The 23,822-nt window shown below is 46.6% G+C and overlaps 1 protein-coding gene across 31 annotated transcripts in view; it reads right to left on the reverse strand.

Moving 5' to 3' along the window:
• Nucleotides 1–23,822, reverse strand: part of ARHGEF1 (Rho guanine nucleotide exchange factor 1) — a 70,429-nt gene that overhangs the window by 33,802 nt on the left and 12,805 nt on the right. For 21 of the 31 annotated variants that reach the window (XM_083454865.1, XM_083454862.1, XM_083454861.1 and 18 more), the window contains exons 2-11: nucleotides 16,789–16,894; nucleotides 15,694–15,777; nucleotides 15,088–15,207; nucleotides 12,435–12,536; nucleotides 11,431–11,473; nucleotides 5,851–5,956; nucleotides 4,966–5,106; nucleotides 2,917–2,946; nucleotides 1,661–1,763; nucleotides 332–425 (exon numbers count right to left, since the gene is read on the reverse strand). In XM_083454865.1, coding sequence (XP_083310991.1) covers nucleotides 332–425; nucleotides 1,661–1,763; nucleotides 2,917–2,946; nucleotides 4,966–5,106; nucleotides 5,851–5,956; nucleotides 11,431–11,473; nucleotides 12,435–12,536; nucleotides 15,088–15,207; nucleotides 15,694–15,777; nucleotides 16,789–16,815 — 850 coding nt within the window. In that variant the 5' untranslated portion in view covers nucleotides 16,816–16,894. Of the gene's footprint in view, nucleotides 1–331; nucleotides 426–1,660; nucleotides 1,764–2,916; nucleotides 2,947–3,874; nucleotides 4,034–4,965; nucleotides 5,107–5,850; nucleotides 5,957–11,430; nucleotides 11,474–12,434; nucleotides 12,537–15,087; nucleotides 15,208–15,693; nucleotides 15,778–16,788; nucleotides 16,895–23,822 lie in introns of those variants that run through there. The other 10 variants (XM_083454853.1, XM_083454847.1, XM_083454856.1 and 7 more) reach the window with 3 other exon arrangements.

Here is a 23,822-nt window from a genome sequence, read left to right on the forward strand (position 1 = left end):
GCTCAGTGGGAACACATCTGCCCTGCATGCAAGAAACCTGGAGAGCTGCTGCCAGCTGGTGCAGGCTATACTGACCTAACTCAGAAGAGGGCAGCTTTTCTGTGCAGCCCCAACCCTCCCTTGTCCCTGTTATGTCCTGTTGTTTCCAGGATGGGGGCAAGAGTGGACACACTCACTTTGGGGGCTTGCCTTCATTTCTTCTGGGAAGACCCTTGGCTCTTTTCCCTTCGCTTAAGGGTTTGTTTTTTTAATGACCAGGGAGGTTGTGGACTACTGAGCTGAGCAGCCTCCTGAACCAGGGCTCTGCTCCTGCCCACAAATGCATACTTACAGTGGGAGTCTCCCCGGTTCCAGCGGGCTGGGTCCAAAATGCTGAAGGTCTTCTTTGACCTGGGAGCTTCCTCAGGCTTCTTGGTCCCCGAAATCTGGGTGAGCAGGAAACAAGGAGGATGAGAGAGGAAGAATGAGTAAGAGCTGAGGCTCTATGGAAAATCATGTTTTGCATCTCTAAGTAGGGCTGGGAACTTCCCATGTCTTAAATTCTGCCAGTCAGTGTAAGCAATTTGGAGCTAGATGGTCCCAATGGCCTCGCTAATTGTTGTTGTTGTTGTTGTTAATACGCCACCCATCTGTCTGGGTTTCCCCAGCCAGTCTGGGCGGCTCCCAACAAAATATTAAAATACGATCAAACATTAAAAACTTCCCTAAACAGGGCTGCCTTCAGATGTCTTCTAAAAGTCAGATACAATGGTACCTCGGGTTACAGACCCTTCAGGTTACAGACTTCGCTAACCCAGAAATAGACCCTCGGGTTAGGAACTTTGCTTTAGGATGAGAATAGAAATTGTGCGGTGGCAGCGAGAGGCCCCATTAGCTAAAGTGATACCTCAGGTTAAGAACAGTTTCAGGTTAAGAACGGACCTCCAGAACAAATTAAGTTCTTAACCCGAGGTACCACTGTAGTTGTTTATTTTCTTGACATCTGATGGGAGGGCGTTCCACAGGGCGAGTGTCACTACCAAGAAGGCCCTCTGCCTGGTTCCCTGTAACTTGGCTTCGCGCAGTGAGGGAACCGCCTGAAGGCCTTCGGAGCTGGACCTCAGTGTCTGGGCTGAACAATGAGGGTGGAGACGCTCCTTCAAGTATACTGGACCGAGGCTATTTAGGGCTTTAAACGTCAGCACCAACACTTTGAATTGTGCTCAGGAACATACTGGGAGCCAGTGTAGGTCTTTCAAGACCGGTGTTATGTGGTCTCGGCGGCCACTCCCAATCACCAGTTCACCAGTCTAGGTGCTAATTGTAGTTTCTGCGTCACCTTCAAAGGTAGGGATGAAGTAGCTTCCTAATCCCACCTCTGCCCAAATATGGACTCTCTGGGTTGTGTTCTAGATTTATCCAATTCTCACAAAGGTGAAGCTCTTTTGTTGAAAGGCAAGAGCTAGGACTTTAGTAAACCAATTTGTTCAAGTTTGGGGGAGGCAGGGTAAGGGACAGGCACCCAGGTCCCAGATTATTATTCTTTATTACATTTATTCATTGCTTTCCATGAAAAGAGGTCGCTTGCAAATCCACAAAATGCAAGACAACCTTGGTAATCCATCTGAAGCAAATACACAGGGGGGAAATGGTGCCATTCTGGTTTCAGGCCTCTCCATACCTTCTTGCGGAAGAAGTTGGCTTTCGACTTTTTGTTATCGGCTGCTTTCGTCTTAACCCCCAGGGACTTCATATATGTCACAACGGCAGCAAAAATGGCAGAACTAAGGGACCAGAGGGGAGAGAGAGGAAAACGGAAAGTTGTTGAGTGGTAGAAGGAGAAATACAACCTGGGGAAGGCAGAACTGAGCCGACTGGTCTGCTTTCAGTTTTGGTATGATCTAGTCAATTCTCTGGCGACATCAACCGGAACATTTATATGATGCCTCCTGATGGCACAAGTCAAAGTCACCAGCAATTGAATTGCCATTCACTTCTGTGCCATGCTCTTCTCATGTTGTTATGGTATGTGTATATAGGAGGAAAGCCTATTTTGGTGCAACATTCCTATATATGCATGCTCCTGAAGCAATCTTCCAAATTCTCTACAAAGTGCTTACTTACACACACATGCACACAGGGTATGATACATTGGTACAGCTCCAAAATTGCCTGTGCCGGTTGTGGGGGCGAGGGAGGGGGCAGAGGTCACCAAGCAGCTGCAATGGGCCTTCATAAAAGACACTTGCCCACACTGTACATTAAAGCATGTTTACAGCTCATGGCTCTGCCCCGCCGCTCCAGCAAAGAATCCTGGGAGTTGTAGTTTACACAGAGCTAATGATTCCCAGCACCCTTAGCAAAAGACTGTTCCCAAGATTCTAAGGGGAACGCCCTGGGATTTAAATGTATGGCACAGATCTGGTCCTGGCAGGCAGCAGAAGGGATGGCAAGGGGCCCTTAGACCCAATGGAAATACATAAACTGTGAAAAGACCTCATGTAAAAAGATCTCGGGCGCTTCCAGGTAACAAGCAAGCAGGGCTGAAAAGGACATTTTGCTCCAGAGCTTGGAGACTGGCTACCAGTTTTTGCAGACTGTGCTGGTTTTGGTGGGCAAGTGGCCTGACTCTGGGATAAGCCAGCCTCTTCTGCCTTCTCAGGCAGGCTGCTGCTTTTTGTCACTGTCAAAAGCTCAAAGGTTCAAAGGATGCCCTACCTCCCCTCCACCCTCGCCTACACACACACACACACACACACACACACACAAAACCACACACAACTTCCTGAGCAGCGGCGGAGCTAAATTTGCTGCAGGTCACATCCGGCAGTACGTGTGTCATGGAACTCTGCAGGGGCTGCACTGTGGAAATAAAATCATTGAACCCCCCCTACACACAGCCAAAACAATTGTCTCCACAGCCCTCCCGTTATGTACCTTTTCTCCTCGTCGACAGAAATGGTGGGGCTGGAATTGACAATGAAAAAGAAGGAGAAAGAGAAATTAGTATTAATTTCATTTCTATACTGCTTTATATTTTTAAGAAAAATCTCAAAGCGGCTTACAGCATATTGAAACATCAATAAAACAATCCAGAATCCAACATTACTGAAGGAAATCAAATACATACAGTCAAAGCAACTTAATTAACAGGAAACTAAAATATTATCTTAGAAAGATTTCAAAATAAAACATTACAAAGGAGGTCAACTACAGAACACATATTTAACACAACGTTAACAAAAAACCACCCTTAAACATTTCAAAAATAAACAAACCATTGCTAAGTGAAGCCAAATATAAAATGCACATTTAAAGGAGCATAACTAACAAGAGAATAAAATAAAATATTATCATAAGTATGACAGAGATTGGTTTGTGAAATCCACATTTGTTCACCTACTCGATCTGTGCCCCCTTTGCTTCTGCCAAGCAGCTCAGGGTGGGCACTCTCCCAGTTTGCCCTCATCCAAAGTAACCCCGAGGGACCCTGTATGGTAGCAAGGTCTGGCCAAGAAGAGGCAGGCTCCCCAGCCTCGTAAGGATTTGAACGCAGGTCTCCCTGATCCCAGTCCAACATGCTGGCCGCTTTGACTCTCAATAACTGAAGGGAAGAAGCAGGCACAGACGGATAGCTTGGATGGCTCAGTTGGTTGCAGCATGGTGCTGATAATATCAAGGTTGCAGGTTCGATCCCCATACGGGACAGCTGCATTTTCCTGCATTTCAGGGGGTTGGACTAGATGATCCTCAGGGTCCCTTTCCAACTCTTATGATTCTATGTCTGTGCCAAATCCCTAAAGCAGGGGCTGCACCCCCAGACTCACAGCACCAACCCCAGCGGCAGCTACATCTCAGGAGCAAACTCCCTGACTCCTTGCAGGTTTAAACTCACCCGTACAACAGCCCCATATTTGCGCGGTGAGAGAATAAAAGTTGAAAGGCATATACGCATGTTCTGAGATGCGGGGAGCTCTTGAGAGGTGCTCACAGCTGGAACGGAGCTGCTGGGTCGAGTCGGGTGCAAGGACTGAGATGGGGACAGGGGGGCTGCGAGGGGAGTTTATACACCCTGCCTGAATGATGCAACAGGAGGCAACATCCCGGCCTGGGCGGGGGATGTCTCCCTCTCTCTTTCTTCCCCTGCTTGACAGATGGTTTCTATTATCTGGAAGGAACTTGGCAGCGAAGGGGTGGCGGCCGAGGGAGGCCGTAATCAGCACGCCTCGGCCACATCCTCAGGGATGAGACATCAGAGGCCAGTTCCTGGCGCTGCGCCCAGAGCGAACGGGACGGGGGCCAAGGACCAGAAGCTCGGTTCCTGGGAAAAAGAGGCAAGGTCTGCACGAGAGAGACGCCAGTCTGGGTGAATCCATTTTCCCTGGGAGAAGTGGGAAGTGTGGATGGGACCAGCACAGCCTGGGGTGGAGGGGTTGCTTAAAATTAGTAACAACCTGAGTAGGTCAACTAAGCCTAAATAAGAAGTAGGAGGTTTTAAGTAGCTGTAGAGTTCATTTTGTTTTGCTGACCAGGCATTAAAAAAAAGGGGGCAGGGAAGATATTGGTATGGAAAAGGGATACACACACACACACACTTTTCCCCTACCAATATCTTCCCTGGCCTTAAAAAAAAAAGGATTGTAAAGTTTGGTTTTTTAATCATTTTTTTGTCTTTGTTTAAAAATTTTCCTTCCCCCCCCCTTCTTTTCTTTTCTTTTTTTGGGTATTTAAATCTGAATTACTTACCTTCGTTGTATGTTTGTATCTTTGTATTTTAAACCAATAAAGATTTAATAATAAAATACAATAAAGATTGTAGAGCATGAGACTCTTAATCTCAGAGTCGTGGGTTTGAGCCCCATGTTGGGCGAAAGATCCCTGCGTTGAAGGGGTTGGACAAGATGACCTTTGGGGTTCCCCCTGCAATTCTATGTCAGGGAAGGCTCACTGATTAGGCGCTGGGTGAAGAGAGAGACATTCACTCACTGCATCTCCTCCAGCTTCACCATCAGCAGCTCGGCCAGCTGCTTCTCCTTGGCCTCGCGGATGCCTTTGTCCTTCGTCCGATAGCCTTCCAACTCAAAGAGCTCGGACTCCCCCGGGGTCATCCCCATCTTCCTCTTTTCCCTGCCGGAAACAAATAAGTGTGGGCTCTTTCGTGCCGCAAATGCATGCCCTGAGCCAAAAAGCTCAGGAAGAAAGGTGCCTCTGCTCCCCAACCCCAGTGCAGCAGGATAGCTCAGTCAGTAGGTCTTGAGACTCTTAATCTCAAGGTTGTGGGTTCAAGTCCCAGGTTGGGGCAAAGGATTCTTGCACTGAAGGGGGTTGGACTAGATGACTCTCGTGGTCCCTTCCAACTCTACAAGCCCATGATTCTATAGGAAAGAGCTGTAGCTCACCGGTAGAGCATGTGCATTGCATGGGGAAGGCTCTAGGTTCGATTTCCAGCACCCCCAAACAGGACTGGAAAGGCCCTTTGCCCGACACCCTGGAGAGCTGTTGCCAGACAGTGCTGCCAGTACTGAACTAGACACACCAATTGTCTGAATCAACACAATGCAATGTGCTGGGGAAGGACTGCAGCCCAGCAGAAGGGCATCTGTTCTGCACACAGAATATCCTTGGATTAAACCTCTGCATCTTCAGGTAGACTGGGAATAAACCCCTGTTGCAAACTTTGCACAGCTGCTGCTGCTGCTGCCAATCAGTGTAGGCGATACTGGGTGGGCCAATGGGCCCTACAGACCCTCTCAGGGGTCTAGATTGCTAGAGGGCGGCACTCTGGTTAGTTTCACTACCCTCAGAGGATGACCAGCCCTCCCTGATACTCTCTGCCACTACCTCCGTGCCCGACGGCTGCAGGGTCTGTACCTGAAGTCCTCCAGCTGCCGAGCAATCTCCTGTTCTTGGAAAGCCTGGATGTCCTGCAAGTGTTTTCGCTGCTGGTCATCGGGCAGAAGCTCGGGTCGGTTACGATCTGCAGGAAGGAGAGAGGAGGGCCCCAAAGTTTTAGGCATGCTGCAAAACTGGTTGCAGGGGGTACTGAGAGGCTCAAAGGACAAGTCTGGAGGCCCATTGCCAAGGTATCGTTTTTAAGGCAGGGGAATTCTCCCCAAACCTCAAGACAGTTTTGTACCGCTCCAAAATGCCTTCTCGCTAGCAAATGCTCAGAAGCATTCAAGTTTCCCTCCTACTGGGAAACAGGAACTGAAAGATCCCTTGCACTGCAGAACTTCTGCAGTAAGATGGCCAACTGAATTTGCATATTGCAATCTGCATAGTTCCGTGCAAAGTTTTTAAAACGTAATTTGGAGGTTGGTTGGTTTTTTACTAATTGGAAACATGTTAAGAAGCTGCTGGGCAAGAAGAGAATCTGAGGAGGAAGAAGTTTGCCCTCTTTGTTATCGTTCAGTAATAATTCAGCACTTCTTGGAGTCTAGTGCTCCAGCATGCTTCACATACATTATCTCAGTCACCCTAGCAAAAATCCCGTAAGGTACATCGGTATTCCTTCTCCCAGCTTGCAGATCTGGGGTGCGCTACAATTTCATGTTGCCTAAATGAGTGCGCAACAGAGATAGGATTGAGATCTGGAACCTCCTGACTCACGGCACACAGCCATTGCACGACTTCAGCTCATCGGGCCGACTGAATCTTCATGCTGCATTCACAACGCAACGCATGCATTAATACGAACTCAAAAGAACGCAGATATTTTTGTTGCTTTTCAGAAACATGACAGAGGTGGAAGGATGGACTCCTCCAAATGGATGGCCTAGGAGTGTGCTTGCTGTAAGAGGACATGAGAACTGGAATCCTGAGAACTCTGGCAGGTTCAACTCTCAGATCTCCAGCCCTCGACATACAGCAAGGCTGCAACTCTGCAAACTAAGCGTTCCACCTCCCTCTTCGCCTGACAGCACCATGACGAAGATCTATGGCTGCTGCTGGCAACATCAATGCCATATTTGTTCCTGCTACAAGGGTGTCCTAGGAACTTTCCAAGTCCACGTCGCTCTGTGCTTCCTTTCACGGTCCGTATCCTTAAAGTCCAGAGGGCTATTCTTGCTGCTATATTTGTACAAGAGCAATTAAAAAAAATAAACAAATAAACAAATCCTCAAACCGAACTAGAAACAACCGCAGAGACTCGGAAAATAAGCCCTTCAAAGCTCTCCCAGCTGTCCTGGCAGCCGGCCTGCGGAATAAACAAAAAGTGATCAGCCTGCAGGACTGACTGGAGAACTGGCCTGGGATTCGGAGATCGCTCCGAGGGGAGGCATCTCCTCCGTGATTTTGTGCAAACATAGCATCGTCAAGGCAAATCGCTTGCAGCTGTTTGGATGCCACTGTCTCTGGCGTGCCGCCAAGATGGAAGCTGCCTCTGGAGCAGAGCAAGCTGTCCTAGGACGGTAATGCAGTCATCTCTGGGGTGGAGCAGCTGTTTGTTTATTTGTGGCCCCCTTTCAATGAGGGGAGGAGAAGAGAGTCACCTCTGCTCCTGTGCAGCTGTGCTCTCATGACGCAAGGGCGTATTTGCTTTCAGGAGTCCCCGAGTATATCTAATAAAAATGCTGTGGGATTAGAAAGGATGGGGGAAAAGAGGATTCAGAGCCTGAGATTTGGAGACCTACAATGACATGGACGCTGATGGCACTGTGGGTTAAACCACAGAGCCTAGGGCTTGCCGATCAGAAGGTCAGCGGTTCGAATCCCCGCGACGGGGTAAGCTCCCGTTGCTCAGTCCCTGCTCCTGCCAACCTAGCAGTTCGAAAGCATGCCAAATTGCATGGAGATAAACAGGTACCGCTCCGACGAGAAGGTAAACGGCGTTTCCGTGCACTGCTCTGTTTCGCCAGAAGCGGCTTAATCATGCTGGCCCCATGACCCGGAAGCTGTACGCCGGCTCCCTCGGCCAGTAAAGCGAGCTGGGACCGAACAACGGGAGCTCACCCCGTCACAAGGATTCAAATCACCAACCTTCTGATCGGCAAGCCCAAGAGGCTCAGTGGTTTAGACGACAGTGCCACCCGTGTCGGCTTAATGTACCTAGCACATCTATGATTGAACACATTTACTATCACTTTCCCCTACCTCTACTTTATATATACATAAAGGTTTCTAGTCCTTTTGACTGTGGAGATAAATATCGGTATCTGTGAGCACTGTTGGGTGAAATCTCAGAAATATGGGGGAATTGGGTGACTGAATTGGATTCTCAGACATCACAAAGGGGGCCACTGATCCTGGAACCTGGGTTACGCAAGGAATAATGTATTCTTCCGTTTTAAGAACAAAGTATAGAGATCTCTCCCAGGTATTTAAAATATTTTTTTGAAAGTAATCTTATTCAGTCTTTTTTTTTAAAAAACCCTCTTTATTTCCCTTGCCTTGTTGCATTTTGTCACGTTTATTTCCTGGCTTCATTATTATTTTTTACTGTTGCTTGGTTTCATTCGCACTTTTGCAAGCCAGCCTAGACTCTTTCAATGAGGGGGTGGTTCAGAAATAATTCATATATATGAATATATGAATATCTCTGGTGATGATGGTGATTCCATTTTTTCCAGCTATTTCTAAGGCCACATTCACACAGCACATTTAAAGAGCCACAACATCCCTTTAAACCTGGCATAGGCAAACTCGGCCCTCCAGATGTTTTGAGACTACAATTGCCATCATCCCTGACCACTGGTCCTGCTGGCTAGGGATGGTGGGAGTTGTAGTCCCGAAACATCTGGAGGGCTGAGTTTGCCTATGCTTGCTTTAGTTAAGGTTTGTTAAGGGCGCTGAGAATTGTTAGGAGACACCCTCCCACTATCCCCTTCTCAAAGCTACTTTCCAGAAGGGATTAACAACCAATCCCTTGTCACAAAGAACTCTGAGAAGTGTAGCTTTGCAATATCTGCTTCAAACGAATGGTGCGAATGTGGTCCAAATCGAAAGGTTCGCCTACGTTTGCACCCTTGCCTTCTCTCTGTGCAATATATATAAAAACACATTTGCTCACTCATTCACAGGAAGCACAGACAGGGGGTGGCTCTGCGTTCCCCCCCGACCCTCTTTCAGTGTTCTAGGGGTGAGTGAATGGTGCTTCTCCCCCTCTCTCTTCATTTCTCTTGCATACACCCCCCCAGTGCAAAAGTCCTGTTTCCTAGAAGCTCCTCCCCCTTACACACACACCCTGCCTGCAGAGATCTTCCCAAATGCTTAACCACCATGTGGCACCACAGTCGTGCGGCACCGCGGCACATTTTTCATATCAGAAATTCCTTTCTGAGGCTGGGCGCTCTCTAGAGTGTGTGGCAGTCAGCTGCAATTGGCAGGCAAGCCCACTAGATGGTGCCACGAAGCCGTCGCCTGGCTGCACTCAGATTTCTAACCCAACCCCCCCAACCCCCAGCGTGGCAGGAGAAATGGGCAGGGCCAGTCCGTGGCTCCAGATGAGCTCATCAATTGGCCGGGGCAGCGGGGGAGAGCAGTAGCCTTCCCTGCCTCACTCCCCACCCCCCCAAGCCCTCCAACTTCCTGCCTTTCACAGAGTTTCACAGAGTTTCACCAGCTGGGTGGGGCTCCCCGACAGCTGCAAGCTAGAAAGCCAGGAGGGGGAGCAAGCCGCAGAGACTGCTGGGGGGGGCGGCGGAGGCAGGGAGGAGGGAGAACAGTTTAGGGGCTGCAGCTTGGAGGGAGGGGCGGAGGCGACAATACCAGGCAAGCAGTCTTGCTGCACCATCAGAGACCCAACGCGGTTATACATTATGTCACATGTTTTTGTGAAGTGCAGCAACAAGTGTTAAGTCAACTCCCGGCTCCTCTTTGCCGTGAGCTTAAAACGTAATTTTGCAACACGTCTGCTGTGTGGCAACCAGGATCGCCAACTCCAGAGTGGGTAGATATTTCAGTTCAGCCCTGCAGCTCCTTTCCCTAAGTATTTCCTGCGTTTGTTATGTTTATATACCGTGGTACCTCGGGTTACATACGCTTCAGGTTACATACGCTTCAGGTTACACACTCCACTAAGCCAGAAATAGTGCTTCAGGATGAGAACAGAAATTGGGCTCCAGCGGCATGGCGGCAGCAAGACGCCCCATTAGCTAAAGTGGTGCTTCAGGTTAAGAACAGTTTCAGGTTAAGTATGGAGCTCCGGAACGAATTAAGTACTTAACCCGAGGTACCACTGTACAGTCATACCTCGGGTTGAAGTTGCTTCAGGTTGAGCACTTTCAGGTTACACTCCGCAGCGACCCCAAAGTAACAGAACGCGCTACTTCCGGGTTTTGCTGCTCGCGCATGCGCAGATGGTCAAAATGACGTCACGTGCATGCGCAGAAGTGGCAAATCGTGACACACAGACACTTGTTGCGTTCACTTCTGGATGCGATCGGAGCTCTGGAACGGATCCCGTTCGTATCCAGAGGTACCACTGTACTGCCTTTCCATCCAAGGCGCTCAAGGCAGGGGGCGTGGTTCTCCCCACCTTGCTTTTTATCTTCACAACAACCCTGAAAGGGAAGTTAGGCTGAGTAGCAAGTGACTGGCCTGGCTGGGTAAGGGGATTCGAACCGTGGTCTCGCAGTTTGACACTCTTAACCATCAGACCACTAACTGCAAGGAGCGGAGGGTGGGGTGGGAAACAGCTCCTAGGCTTTAGGAGCTACTGTGAATATATAAAAGCCTCTTCAGTTTTGGACCGGGAGAGGCCATCCCTGCCCAAGGCAGCTGATGAAACTCACTTGCTGTGCCTCGAACCATCTTGCAAAACTTTCTGCCTTCTATACAACTTCCCCTCTGGCTCCAATTACCTGGTCCGGCAGCTCTTCCACATACTTTGCACTTAATATGAAAATGCTTCACATACAAACAAAAACTGAATCCCGCATAAACTAAGCAACCTTGCATAATTTTATTCCTGCCCTTGCAGGAAGCAGAGTCCTCAGCTATTGAGAGCACCTTCTGGTATGCCTGTCCAATGAAAATCTTGGTAAGTCATGGTAAAAAAAAACCACCACACACACACCTGGCTTCCCCTATTCTCCAGAGTTGCAATCAGGCAATGCCCACACACTTTGCACACCCACAAGGACTAGTAACTTGACTTTTAGCCGGCAGAACAAAAAATGCCAGTGTTTTCAGGATGCTGGACTTTGCTACCAGTAGCAAAATTCCACGGCTCTTCTGCAATTACATGGAACTGCACAAGACCCATAACTGTATTTGCTTCGCTCGCCACAGCCTGCCAGGACTTTTGTAAAAGGATCTGTGGCGTTTCTGAACGCATGTAAATTATTATGCAAAAAAATAATAATTTGCAAATAATAATAATACCGCCAGAGGGTTGACTTTGCATAAAACGCATTCTTTCTGCAAAATTCCTCAGTGAAAAAGAGATGAAAGCTGTTTTCCTACTGCATACTCACGCACAAAAAGCACATCATTCGCTTTGGGTCTTACCCAGCTCAAACTGTACGGAGGATGGAACAGGGACCCTCAGCAGCTGCCGAAAAGATAAGGGATAATGATTAGAACAAGCACCCCTTATTCTGCCACGTGTTGTGGACCAAGCTGAACCTGAATTGTGGTAAAAGTGGATCCCCGACATCATTAAGGCAGCATGTGAGATTCCCCAAACTCTTGAACAGGCCTGTGAGGGAATCGCCCGACAGCTACTAAACCACTCGAGTTGTAGAAGGAGTGGAATAATTGAGGGAGCTTCAGAACTTGGGTTTCGAATCTTGGTTATGAGAGAACGCTGGTTAAAGCCAGCTGGAGAAAGTGGTGCTGGAGAAGAGGAAGGGCGTGTCTCAAGGCTCTCCACTTTCTATCCCATTTTCTGCTTTTAAAACTGCTGCTAGTTTGTTTTCAACTGCTGTCTGTCTCTGCAATGTACTTCCATATGGTGCCCATCTTATGTATGCTGCCTCATGTACTTTTGTGGACAGAGAGGGTGGTAAGTCAACATACATTTAAAGTGCTATGATACCACTTCAAACATGGCTTCCCCCCAAATGACCTTGGGAACTGCAGTTTTTTAAAAAAGGTGCCAGGAGGCCCCATATTTCCCCTCACAGAGCTACAATTCCCGGAGCTGCTGAAGAGGCAGTGACTGTTAAACCACTTTGGGAACTGCAGCTCTGTTGAGGGGAATAAAGGAGGTGGGGAGGTGTCTCCTGACAACTCTCGGCACCCATAACAAACTACAACTCCCAGGATGCTTTGCGGGGAGGCAAGCCACAATTTTTTTATTTTTATCACAGCTCTTTAAACCTATGGTGTGAATGCGGCCTGTATGTTTTACTCAGAGGAGACACTTTGAAATTAATAAATGGGACAAAGTGAGGTCCAGTAATTTCCATAGGTCTACTCTGAGTAAAATTATCAGAACACTACCCGTAGGGTATAGATTCATAAAGATCACCATCGTCACCGCGAAGCGCTCTCCCACAGAGTTGGCTTACCCCGGCTTTGTCTAGGAACATATGGCAGAATTCCACAAACTGCTTCTTCGCCTCCTTGGCTCCGAGGCGGTTCAGTATGAGGTCCACATGAAGGTAACAGAGCTGAAATAAAGGAAGGCAGTTAAGAAAGAAGCAGCTGGCAGCCGGCCGAGGAAAGGCGGGGCCGGATTCCTTCTCACCTGGCCCTCCTGTGCCAATTCAAGATGGCGACTCCCCAAAACTCCCAGATGATGGATGGGTATGTGTGTTTTAATGAACTGAACAGAGTGAAAGATTATGAGTCATTGAAAGAAGGTGTGTGCGTGTGTGAGAGAGAGAACTTAATAGCTTATTTTTAGTTGCTGTCTTGTTTAATATCGTTCTATAGATTATAAATGCCCCATTGATTTGGTAATCATATAATATGACTTACGCCGTAATTGCAAGCGTTAGCTTATTTCTTAGTTGCTGGTTTGTTAACAGGGTTTTAGAGACTGCAATTGTTTTGCTGATGATTTGTTAATTATATGATCTACGCTGTGCTTGTGATGCTCTTATTATGCCATTGCTATTTATGGTTTGTAAGTCACTTTGGGGTTCATTCGGAAGGAAAGTGGCACAGAAATGCAAAATAAAATCAACAACCAAAACAGCTCTCCAGGCCTAATCAATGCAACATTAAATGAGAGAAGGAAGTGAAGTTCAGAAAGCCCCTTCCCTGCTCCCCTCTGCATGTACAACAGGGAAATGAAGCCGGGTTATCATTGCTTCCACTAAATGGCAATCATCCTGCCTGCCTGTATGAGAGGGCAAGGTTACACCATGGGACGCCCTCCATTGGCTTGGCTGGGACCAACCACCATTTGAGTCTATGCCATCCATAACTGCTTCCTGCACTGACCTTGTGGTCTTGATGTCAGAATTTATCCATGTTGATATATTACATTAACTTTTAAGACTCGGAGCCTTAATATGCTTACTTTCCCATGCCCTCCTCATTCCACTTTCCTTTTGTGTCGTGTCTATCAGACTGCAAGCCTGCAGCAGAGACTGCCTTGCTTACTGATCTTTATCCAGCCCAACGATAAATGAAAACACGTTTGGTATCCGAATGGGCTTTTCCCTTCCCTTCCCTACCCACACCACCTTCTTTTGCTATTGTGTCTATAAGACTGCAAACCACTGGGCGCAGGTCTATCCTACTGTTTGTACAGCACTTAAAAAAGATATTCTTGAGTGCTTCGTAAATAATCTCAGTGCCCTTGCCTGCAGGGCCCGGGGAATTGGGTGACTGGCAAAGATTTGCTTCTTACTGAGCAATGAGCTAAGAATGCCTACCTGCCCCCAGGTTTTTCCTTATATTTCACTTAATAAAAGGGACTAGAAACTTGCTGGGGGAAAACAACAGTTGACAATACAAGGACGAAATCAAGAATAGCTACAGGGTCCTGAGCTTCTGCCAGGAACCTCTCAGATACTGAGAACTATGACACACAACAGGTACAAGCCCATAGATAGGAGGGTGTTTTAGCAATACTGAAAGCTGGGCTAGAGCCTTTTCTCCCCAGCAGGCTAGTTTTGTTTAGGTTTATTTTAGGCTGCATTTAACATGCAATTCCATCATCTGCCGGCGAAACTGGTACAGCCCAGAAAAACCTGCACAATGCGATTCCATTTAAAAAATGTATTTATCATTTTTATTTTGCAATTAAAACAATAAATAAGAATCCAAATACCAAAATACATTTCGTTTAGACTTTCCCCTGCCATTTCCACTGTTTGCTTCATCATTTTCTTTTCTACTACATATTCTAATTAATCCCTCTCTTTTCATTTTCTCATTTTTATATCTCAGCAATTGTTACTGCTGAATTTAATCTGTTACTGTTAACTTTATAATAGGCTTACAATAATTTTCCAAATAATCCACAAAACATTTCCAGTCTTCTTTAAAAAAAATAAAAATCCATCTTGATCTCTTATTCCGTTTGTCAATCTTGCCAATCCAGCTGACCGTGAACTGGACAGATCAGTGCAAAGAGTTGCCTGAATTAAAGCATGTCACAAGTCTTGTTATGTGGGAAGTTCACTATTGAAGCTGACAATTGGTGCAAATTATTTGCTCCGAGAAAATACACTCATGCTTGTCCCCTGCATGAGCTTCGGGAAACCAGCAACGAGATGGGCCTGCGTGGGCCAACCCACCTAATCGCACCACAGCCAAGCGTGGTAGGAAGCTAGTCCTCATGAATGAACGAGTCTTTAAATGAGTGTCCACTTGTTAGGGTTTTAGTCTTGTTTTAAATGCATCTGTTGTTTTTAACTTTCGAAAATCACCTTATGTCTAAATCAGGGGTCAGCAAACCTTTTCAGAGGGGGCCGGTCCAATGTCCCTCAGACCTTGTGGGGGGCCGGACTATATTTGGGGGGGGGGGATGAACAAATTCCTTTGCCCCACAAATAACTCAGAGATGCATTTTAAATAAAAGCACACATTCTACTCATGTAAAAACACACTGATTCCCAGACCATCTGTGGGCTGGATTTAGAAGGCAATTGGGCCGGATCCAGGCCCCCGGGCCTTAGTTTGCCTACCCATGGTCTAAATCGTCTTGAGAGGACGGTTTAGAAGGTGATTAATAAATCAACAACGACAAAAAAATGCAAGGCTTACCACAGGGCTGGAGTCAAACTGCAGTACCACATGCTGTAGAAAAACCATCAAGTAGGCGGGATGCCGTGTTAAGAGGTCCAAGCTCTGGAACATGCTGCTTTGTGCATCTGGGTTCTGGAACTGAGGGGAGGAACAAAAGTGTGTGTGTGTGTTGTTAAATCAAGATTTCCCCCACTCTACCTTCTCCACTCCACCCTCTCCTCACTGTCTCCTTTCAACACAGTTCCTTCCAGCTCACACTCGGTGTTTGTTCACAACAAGTTTCCTTCTAACAAGCCCACCCAGCTCAGCACTGTCTACCCCACGTGTGCAGAACCTCCGGCCCTCCTGATCTTGCTGAACTATGATCTCCCGGCAGCTCCAGCAAGCGTGGCCAATTGGCAGGGAGGATGGGAACTGTAGTTCAACTTTTAGAGGCCAAAGGTTCGTCTGATCAACACAGACCGGCAGCAGTGACTCAGGGAAGGGGCTCTCCCAGCCCCATCTGCAGATGCCGATGATTGAACCTTCTGCATGCCAGGCAGGTGTTCTGCCACTGAGCTATGGTGCTGTCGTGCCCTTCCTCCTGCTGTTAGAATCCTGGCCTCTCCCGAACCTCCCACTTACTGGCTCGATGTCGTTTTCGAAGTCTTCATCTTCCGCTCCGATGATCGCCATGGCCGACCCAGTGCGGGCACCCAGTGCCGGGTTCTGGTAAGGAAGACGCGAGACCATATCAGTGGCGGCAATGAGAAGCCCCGCCTTACCCTGCTTGGATCACCCATAGCTTGAGGTCCCAACCAGGCACTCTGGAATCTCCACACACTCTCAAAACAGACCTTTCTCTCCACCCACAAAACCCCCCATATAACAAGAGTGTTTTGCGTAGAAACCACCAACGCCAGCTGCCAATCAGCAAATCTGATTTATAAAAAAGCACTGCCCTTTCTAAAATGGAGAAGGGAGCCCTCCAGAGGTTGCCATTCTCCAACTCCCACTCCCATCAGCCCTGGCAATTGGATCTGCTGGCAGGGGATGATGGGAGTTGGAGTCCAACAATGTCTGGAGCGCCACAGGCTCCCTATCTTTGCTCTGTGGTAAACTGGACCATTAGGTCCAGTCGTGGCCGACTCTGGGGTTGCAATGCTCATCTCGCTTTATTGGCCGAGGGAGCCGGCGTACAGCTTCTGGGTCATGTGGCCAGCATGACTAAGCCGCTTCTGGAGAACCAGAGCACCGCACGGAAACGCCGTTTACCTTCCTGCCAGAGTGGTACCTATTTATCTACTTGCACTTCATGCTTTCAAGCTGCGTGGTTGGCAGGAGCAGGGACGAGCAACGGGAGCTCATTCCGTCGCGGGGATTCAAACCACCGACCTTCTGATCAGCAAGCCCTAGGTTCTGTGGTTTAACCCACAGCGCCACCCACGTTCCAACAATGTCCAACAATGTCTGGAGCGCCACAGGCTCCCTATCTTTGCTCTGTGGTAGGGTTCCCCAAACTCGGGTTTCCAGCAGTTTTTGGACTACAACTCCCATCATCCTTGACCACTGGTCCTGCTAGCTAGGGATGATGGGAGTTGTAGTCCAACAACTGGAGACCTACATTTGGGAAATCCTGTTTTTTTGGGGGGGGTTGGCAGGTTAGAACTTTGTCCGTCCTACCCCTCACTGTACAAAAGCCTATCTCCTTGCCCTCCCCTCCCCATGCCAATTACTCACCCCATTGTATCCTTCCTCCAACTCCATTCTGCCCCTGTGGGGCGGGTGGGGATAAGGTCCCCAGCAGCTGATTCAAGGGGTCCAAGTGTTCAGGGTCAGCATCTACCTTTATGGGGGGGGCACAAAAAAATGAAAAATTCACAAACTGGGCAGTGGAGGAAAAGCACATAGATTTGGGAGTTCGGTTTACAAAACTCTAAGGGCAGACTCACATCCAACGCGCTTTCAAACAGCAAGACAATCATGGGAATTGTAGTTTGTTAAGGGCGCTGGGGAATCGTAGCTCAAGGTGGTCAAACTACAGTTCAAAGGATTCTTTGGGGAGAAGTCACATGCACTGAAGAAGCTTAAAAAACCCATGGCATTGATTTCCCCTAAACGATTGCTCTCTTTAAATAAAACCCAACTTTGCAAGGATTCGGTTTTTCAGGAAAAATACACACCCGTCCTCAGGAAGAATATGGGATATGCAGGGGGGGGGTGGAGAAGAGATGGAATGGAAAGCAAGTTGGAGCAGGGGGAGGGCTTCATACACAGAGAGGTATTCAAGCTACCAAGGCCACCCCACCTCTCTTCCCCCCCCCCCATTACTCAGAAATTCCTGCACTAGATGGAGGTGAATACTGTATGAATACCGCCTCTGTCACCTACAAAGAGGCCTCAGAGAAAGAGCGTCAAGCGGGAGGAAAACTCCACACCCCACAGACAGCCTGACTCATAAAGGGCACCTTTCCAAAAGGCTGGCAGTAGTGGCCAGGGAAGAGCTCGGTTTGGGGGAAAATATGGGTCAGAATCAAAACAGCACATTGCAAAACTCTTCAAAGTGCTGGGCCTGGATTGCCTTCACACACACACACACACACACACACTATCCCCAGGGTGGGGGGACAGAATAACCTGATTATTGAGGTTTCCCAGCCTGATTATTGAGGTTTAGGCCCAGATACCCATCTCTAGGCCATTGCCTTTCTATTTTCCCACAGACATTATTTGTCTCTTTTTGTGGAACAGGTAAAAAACTCCTAATGAGTGATGACTAGCTTGGTGTCCCCTAGTGGTGACACAAAGGAAGGATAAAAATAATTGCCCACAGGGTCGTTCTCCTAATAGGGAACAGTAAGGTAAAGGGACCCCTGACCATTAGGTCCAGTCGTGGCCGACTCTGGGGTTGCGGCGCTCATCTCGCTTTATTGGCCGAGGGAGTCAGCATACAGATTCCAGGTCATGTGGCCAGCATGACTAAGCCGCTTCTGGCGAACCAGAGCAGCGCACGGAAAGGCCGTTTACCTTCCCGTCGGAGCGGTACCTATTTATCTACTTGCCCTTTGACATGCTTTCGAACTGCTAGGTTGGCAGGAGCTGGGACCAAGCAACGGGAGCTCACCCCGTTGCGGGGATTCGAACCGCCGACCATTTGATCAGCAAGCCCTAGGCTCTGTGGTTTAACCCACAGCGCCACCTGCGTCCCTTATGGGGAACAGTACAACTTGCAATTTAGAAGTCAACTTCGGCACCTAAATGGACTAGATCAGGGTTTCCCAAACTTGGGTCTACAGCTCTTTTTTAAGACTATTGTTCCCACCATCCCTGACCACTGGTTCTGCTAGCTAGGGATGATGGGGGTTGTAGTCCAACAATAGGTGGTGGCCCAAGTTGGAGAAACCCCGGACTAGATAGAGCAGGCTTCCTCAAACTCAGCCCTTGAGGTGTTTTGAGGCTACAATTCCCATCATCCCTGACCACTGGTCCTGCTAGCTAGGGATCATGGGAGATGTAGGCCAAAAACATCTGGCGGGCCGAGTTTGAGGAAGCCTGAGATAGATGATCCTCGTGGTCCCCTTCCAAATCTGCAATGCTATGGTTCTATGCCCCCATCTATGGACCATCAGCAGAATGACACAAACACACACACACAAAATAACCAGCTTACAAAGCAATTTCAGGACATGTTTACAGAAGACTCATAAATGGCCGCTCTTGTAGTCAAGAAGGAATTGCTTCTTTGGGTGGTCTCCCAGAGGCTTAGCAGAAAACGCCCCCCTTTTTTCACCCTTTGAGGCCACAAAACGGCTAACCAGACAAAGTACAGGGAGAAGCAAGCTGGTACAACCTTCTGAGGATTAGTAGCTTTTATGGACATATATATATATATATATATATATATATATGCAATGCATTACATCAAGCATCAAGCTGCTTTAGCAGGCCAGGGTTCCCAGCCATAACTACATTTTTCTCTGACCAATGGCTCTGTGGCTTTTTGGCAACCGCAAAAGAAACAGAAATTAAAAGCAAACATCCACATTTCTTTGTCAAGCCGCACTATTGTTGAAGTTCTGTCAGTGATGTGTATGTTAAAAAAGACAGAGAAGCTTGTCTGGAAAAGGGTGACCAACCTTTCAGAGTGGACTGTGACCCAGCTTTCAGCCACATTCTTTAATGTTCTGCGTGCTTTTAAGAGACTCATGCAGAAATGGCCTCACACCATAGAAACTGAGCGCCATGGTGCAGAAAATACCTTAAATCAGGGTTTCCCAAACTTGGTTTTTGGACTAAAATTCCCATCATCCATGGACACTGGGTCCTACAAGCTCAGGGTGACGGGAGTTGTAGTCTGAAAACAGCTGGAGACCCAAGTTTGGGAAACCCTTCCTTAAATTAAGGTAGGAAATCCTCAAAATTTTAGATGGTCTTGGTGGACCACTTAAATTATTATTCTGCCTGTTGTAGCAATTGCAACGTACTCTGCTAAATGCTGTATGATTTTAAAACTTCATTTTTTTAATTGCTTCTTTCATTTCTTATGTTGTATTTTATTGTATTACAAGCTCAATTCTTTGGAGTTTGAACCATCATTCAGCTGAATACAATATGAGAAACAAGAGAAGCCATACAAATACAATTAAAAATCAAGGTGGATATTTAATGTGGACATGCCACAGACCACCTGGATGAACCTCAACGACCACGATTTGGGGAATGCAGCGGAGAGGTGAGAAGAAGGAAGCTTGAGAATTTGTCACCACCTAACTCCCATGACATCCGCTCTCCTCAAACTGCCACAGGGTTCATTTATTCCCTTAAGTAAACAAGTTGCCTTTTATATTCTACTGAATATTGTCTTTTTTCAATCGATGCTTATTGTCGTAATAATCTTACGTAAACCACTTTGCGAGGTCTGTCTGAAAACTGGTATAGAAATACTGCAAAGAAACATGCTAGCAAAGCCGTGCCTTAAATAAAACAAGCCATTAAACAAATTAATTATGTGAGAGAAACCACAGAACCATCAAGAGAACACATGTATTTCACACACTCAAGGGCGTGCGATGAGGAAAACCCACTTCCTTTGCTCAGCCACAAAGTTTGTTAGGGGGCCCAGAGAAGTGTCAAACCGGGCCTTCGCCCGGCCCACTTTTCAGACTCTCTGCAAGAATGAGAAAGAAACGCTTTGCAAAGGCATTTTGCAAAAGACAATAATAAAGGCTGAATCAGCTGCGCTGAGGATTAAGGGCAGCTGCAGCCCCCGCGGACGAGAGAGGGACGAGGCAGAAATGGCAGGCGCAAGAAAACCACAGAACAAGATGGCTTGCAACAAGATGGACTCCGAGGCTGCAGAGGGAGGAGCACTGATGCGAGGTGCTTTGAAGGATATGGGAGAGGCACAAAATGGTCCTAGCCCCTTAATATAAACCCATTCCCCATCTGCCCTTGCGACGGTCGCTACCTGTAGCCAAGCAGGCAAAAGATTCGAGATAGGAAGTGAGTCACACCATCGCCCTAGTCTCTGTTTCTTGAGCAACAACAGAGTTGGGGGTGAAGACCCGCACGCCCCAGGACACCTGTGCCCCTCGGGGACTCCCCCTTTCCTCCGAGCCCGAAGGAGCAGCCGCATCTGCTGCAGCCGGGCTCAATAACAAAAGGAGCGGCCTCAGTGTATTTACAGAGAGCCGATTTCCTGCAAGAGGAAGTGATATAAGAACAGCCACCTCTCAGTGGGGTGGAAAAAAGGAGGTCAGCCCCATCTGGGAATTGAACTCAGATAAGGAACAGCAAACTTACGATTTTACCTACAGCGGAAATATAAACTTTAATAGAAGCAGACTGTATATAAAAAGGGTGAAAACCTCTTACTTTGGATATTCTTTCTCAGCCTGAGGATTTCTGAGAAAGCAGAAGGAGAACTTCCTTTTACCTTCGTTTATGCGGAACTGCCTAGTCAAAATTAGGAAACTTCGTACTATTTATTTCCTTCTTTTTAGTTTTTACTAATGCTATACAGCAGTGTGTAGGGAAAAAGCTACTAAGCCCAAGCAGGAATTGATTTGGACTTGCAGATTGTATATTTTTATTTTTATTTTGAGGAGGAACGGAAAAAAGACGCTGAACTATGCCCCTCCCCCTTATTTTTTTTAGGGTGTGGACTGTTAGCAAACTGGTGGATTGGTTTCTATCTTGATTTCATTTTTGTACCTGTTCTTCTTCTTATTATTATTTTTTGGATAGTGGGATTTCGAAGGAATTAGGCCAACAAGTGGCTGAACAATTGGTTTGATTTTTATTTGGGGTTTTTTATTAGAACACTTGAAGGCTTGTGGTGGTTTTTTTCTTTTTTTTTTTCTTCCTCGATATTAAGGAATTTGTGATTTTGTGTGCACTATGTTGGGAAAGCTTTGTGGTGGATTAGCCAAGCAAGTGGCAGAAGAAGTTTAATTTTAATAATTTGAGTTTGGTTTTGGGGAGTGAATTTAACTTTGCTGTTCCGGAAAGGTGGGTTAGCCAAACAAGAGGTGGAAAATTTTGAATTATTTTTTCTTGTTTCGTCCCTTTCTTTCTTGGACTGTTTAACACTGGAGGGTGACATCTAGTGGCAAAGAGTGAAAAAACATTAAAAATAGACAATGCCATGGGGGTCTGGGAGAGATATAAAGACTTAATAGAACGAAAGACTCCTTGGTGGCTCTCACCAACTGAAGCCCTGTTGCTCAAGCCACTTGAGAAAAACAGGAAATGGCTTACATACAGTGATTTGCTAATACAGCGGTACCTCGGGTTACATATGCTTCAGGTGTCCAGTTCTGGGCACCACAGTTCAAGAAGGACACTGACAAACTGGAACGTGTCCAGAGGAGGGCAACCAAAATGATCAAAGGCCTGGAAACGATGCCTTATGAGGAACGGCTAAGGGAGCTGGGCATGTTTAGCCTGGAGAAGAGGAGGTTAAGGGGTGATATGATAGCCATGTTCAAATATATGAAAGGATGTCACATAGAGGAGGGAGAAAGGTTGTTTTCTGCTGCTCCAGAGAAGCGGACACGGAGCAATGGATCCAAACTACAAGAAAGAAGATTCCACCTAAACATTAGGAAGAACTTCCTGACAGTAAGAGCTGTTCGACAGTGGAATTTGCTGCCAAGGAGTGTGGTGGAGTCTCCTTCTTTGGAGGTCTTTAAGCAGAGGCTTGACAACCATATGTCAGGAGTGCTCTGATGGTGTTTCCTGCTTGGCAGGGGGTTGGACTCGATGGCCCTTGGGGTCTCTTCCAACTCTATGATTCTATTCTATGATTCTATTCTAGGTTACATATGCTTCAGGTTACAGACTCTGCTAACTCAGAAATAGGACCGCAGGTTAAGAACTTTGCTTCAGGATGAGAACAGAAATTGTGCTCTGGCGGCGCAGCAGCAGCGGGAGGCCCCATTGGCTGAAGTGGTGCTTCAGGTTAAGAACAGTTTCAGGTTAAGAACAGACCTCCAGAACGAATTAAGTTCTTAACCCGAGGTACCACTGTACTTGTAGAATTGGCCATATTGGAAGCAAAAAACTTGTCTTGATGAATTGGAAGAGCCGCAAAAAGATCCCATTGAGCACATGGATTGACAATATGGACAGACTAGTTACCTACGAACGAGTTGCATATTGACGCAAATTAAGAATGGATAAATATGAAGAAATCTGGAAGGAGTACTTAAGTAATAAGGTGGACAGTGGTGGGAATTAGGGGGAGGAGAGGTGAGGAAATATTGTTAAAAAGGTGTAGTTATAGGTATATCAGTACTCAAATCTGAATTGTTAAATTGTGTTATTAGTGTTATGGTGGTTTCTGTTGTATATGTTTTTTGTTGTTGTTGTTTGTATTGAAAAAATGATTAAATAAATAAACAAAAAACAAAAAAAACGGACCTCCGGAACGAATTAAGTACTTAACCTGAGGTACCACTGTAGATCAAGAAGGAAAATGGAAATTAAAAGAGTATGAGGAAATAAAAGATTGTTTTCAGAGTTGGTTACATTACAGGCAATTACATGAAATATACGAAGAAGACAACAAGAAAGGATTTAGTTATACCACTTCTAGATTTCAAAAGGAAGTTATAGAAAGAAAAGTGAAGTTGCTGAAGGGTGCATATAGTATCCTGTTAAAATGGGAAACAAAAGATGAGGAGGTAAAATCGGTCATGATCAAATGGGCGTAAGATATAGGACATAATATACAATTTGAGGATTGGGGAAAAACTGAGGAAAACAGATTTAAAATTTACAGATTGTGCTCTTTTGAAAGAAAATTATATGAAAATGATGTATAGATGGTATACATCTATGTATAGATGGTACAGATAGCAAAAATGTATAAAACCGGGTCAAACATATGTCGGAAATTTAAAGAAAAGGAAGGGACTTTTTATCACATGTGGTGGGAATGTAGAGAAATTTTAAAAATTTGGGAAATGATATACAATGAATTAAAGAAAATGTTTAAAATGACATTTGTTAAAAAAACCAGAAGCATTTCTGTTAGGGATTGTTGGACAAGACCTGCCAAGGAAAATAAAGAATATATTTTTGTATGCAACAACAGCGGCAAGAGTCTTGATAGCACAAGGATGGAAGAATGAGGAAACCCCGACAAAAGAACAGTGGCAAGAGAAATTGATGAACTATGCAGAGCTGGCTAAACTAACGTATAAAAGGACAACTGTGACTTCAAAGAAGAATGGGAACTTTTTATAAATTATTTAAAAAGACAACAAAAT

This window comes from Podarcis tiliguerta (assembly GCF_965153285.1).
Source record: "Podarcis tiliguerta genome assembly, chromosome: 8".
Lineage (NCBI taxonomy): Eukaryota > Metazoa > Chordata > Lepidosauria > Squamata > Lacertidae > Podarcis > Podarcis tiliguerta.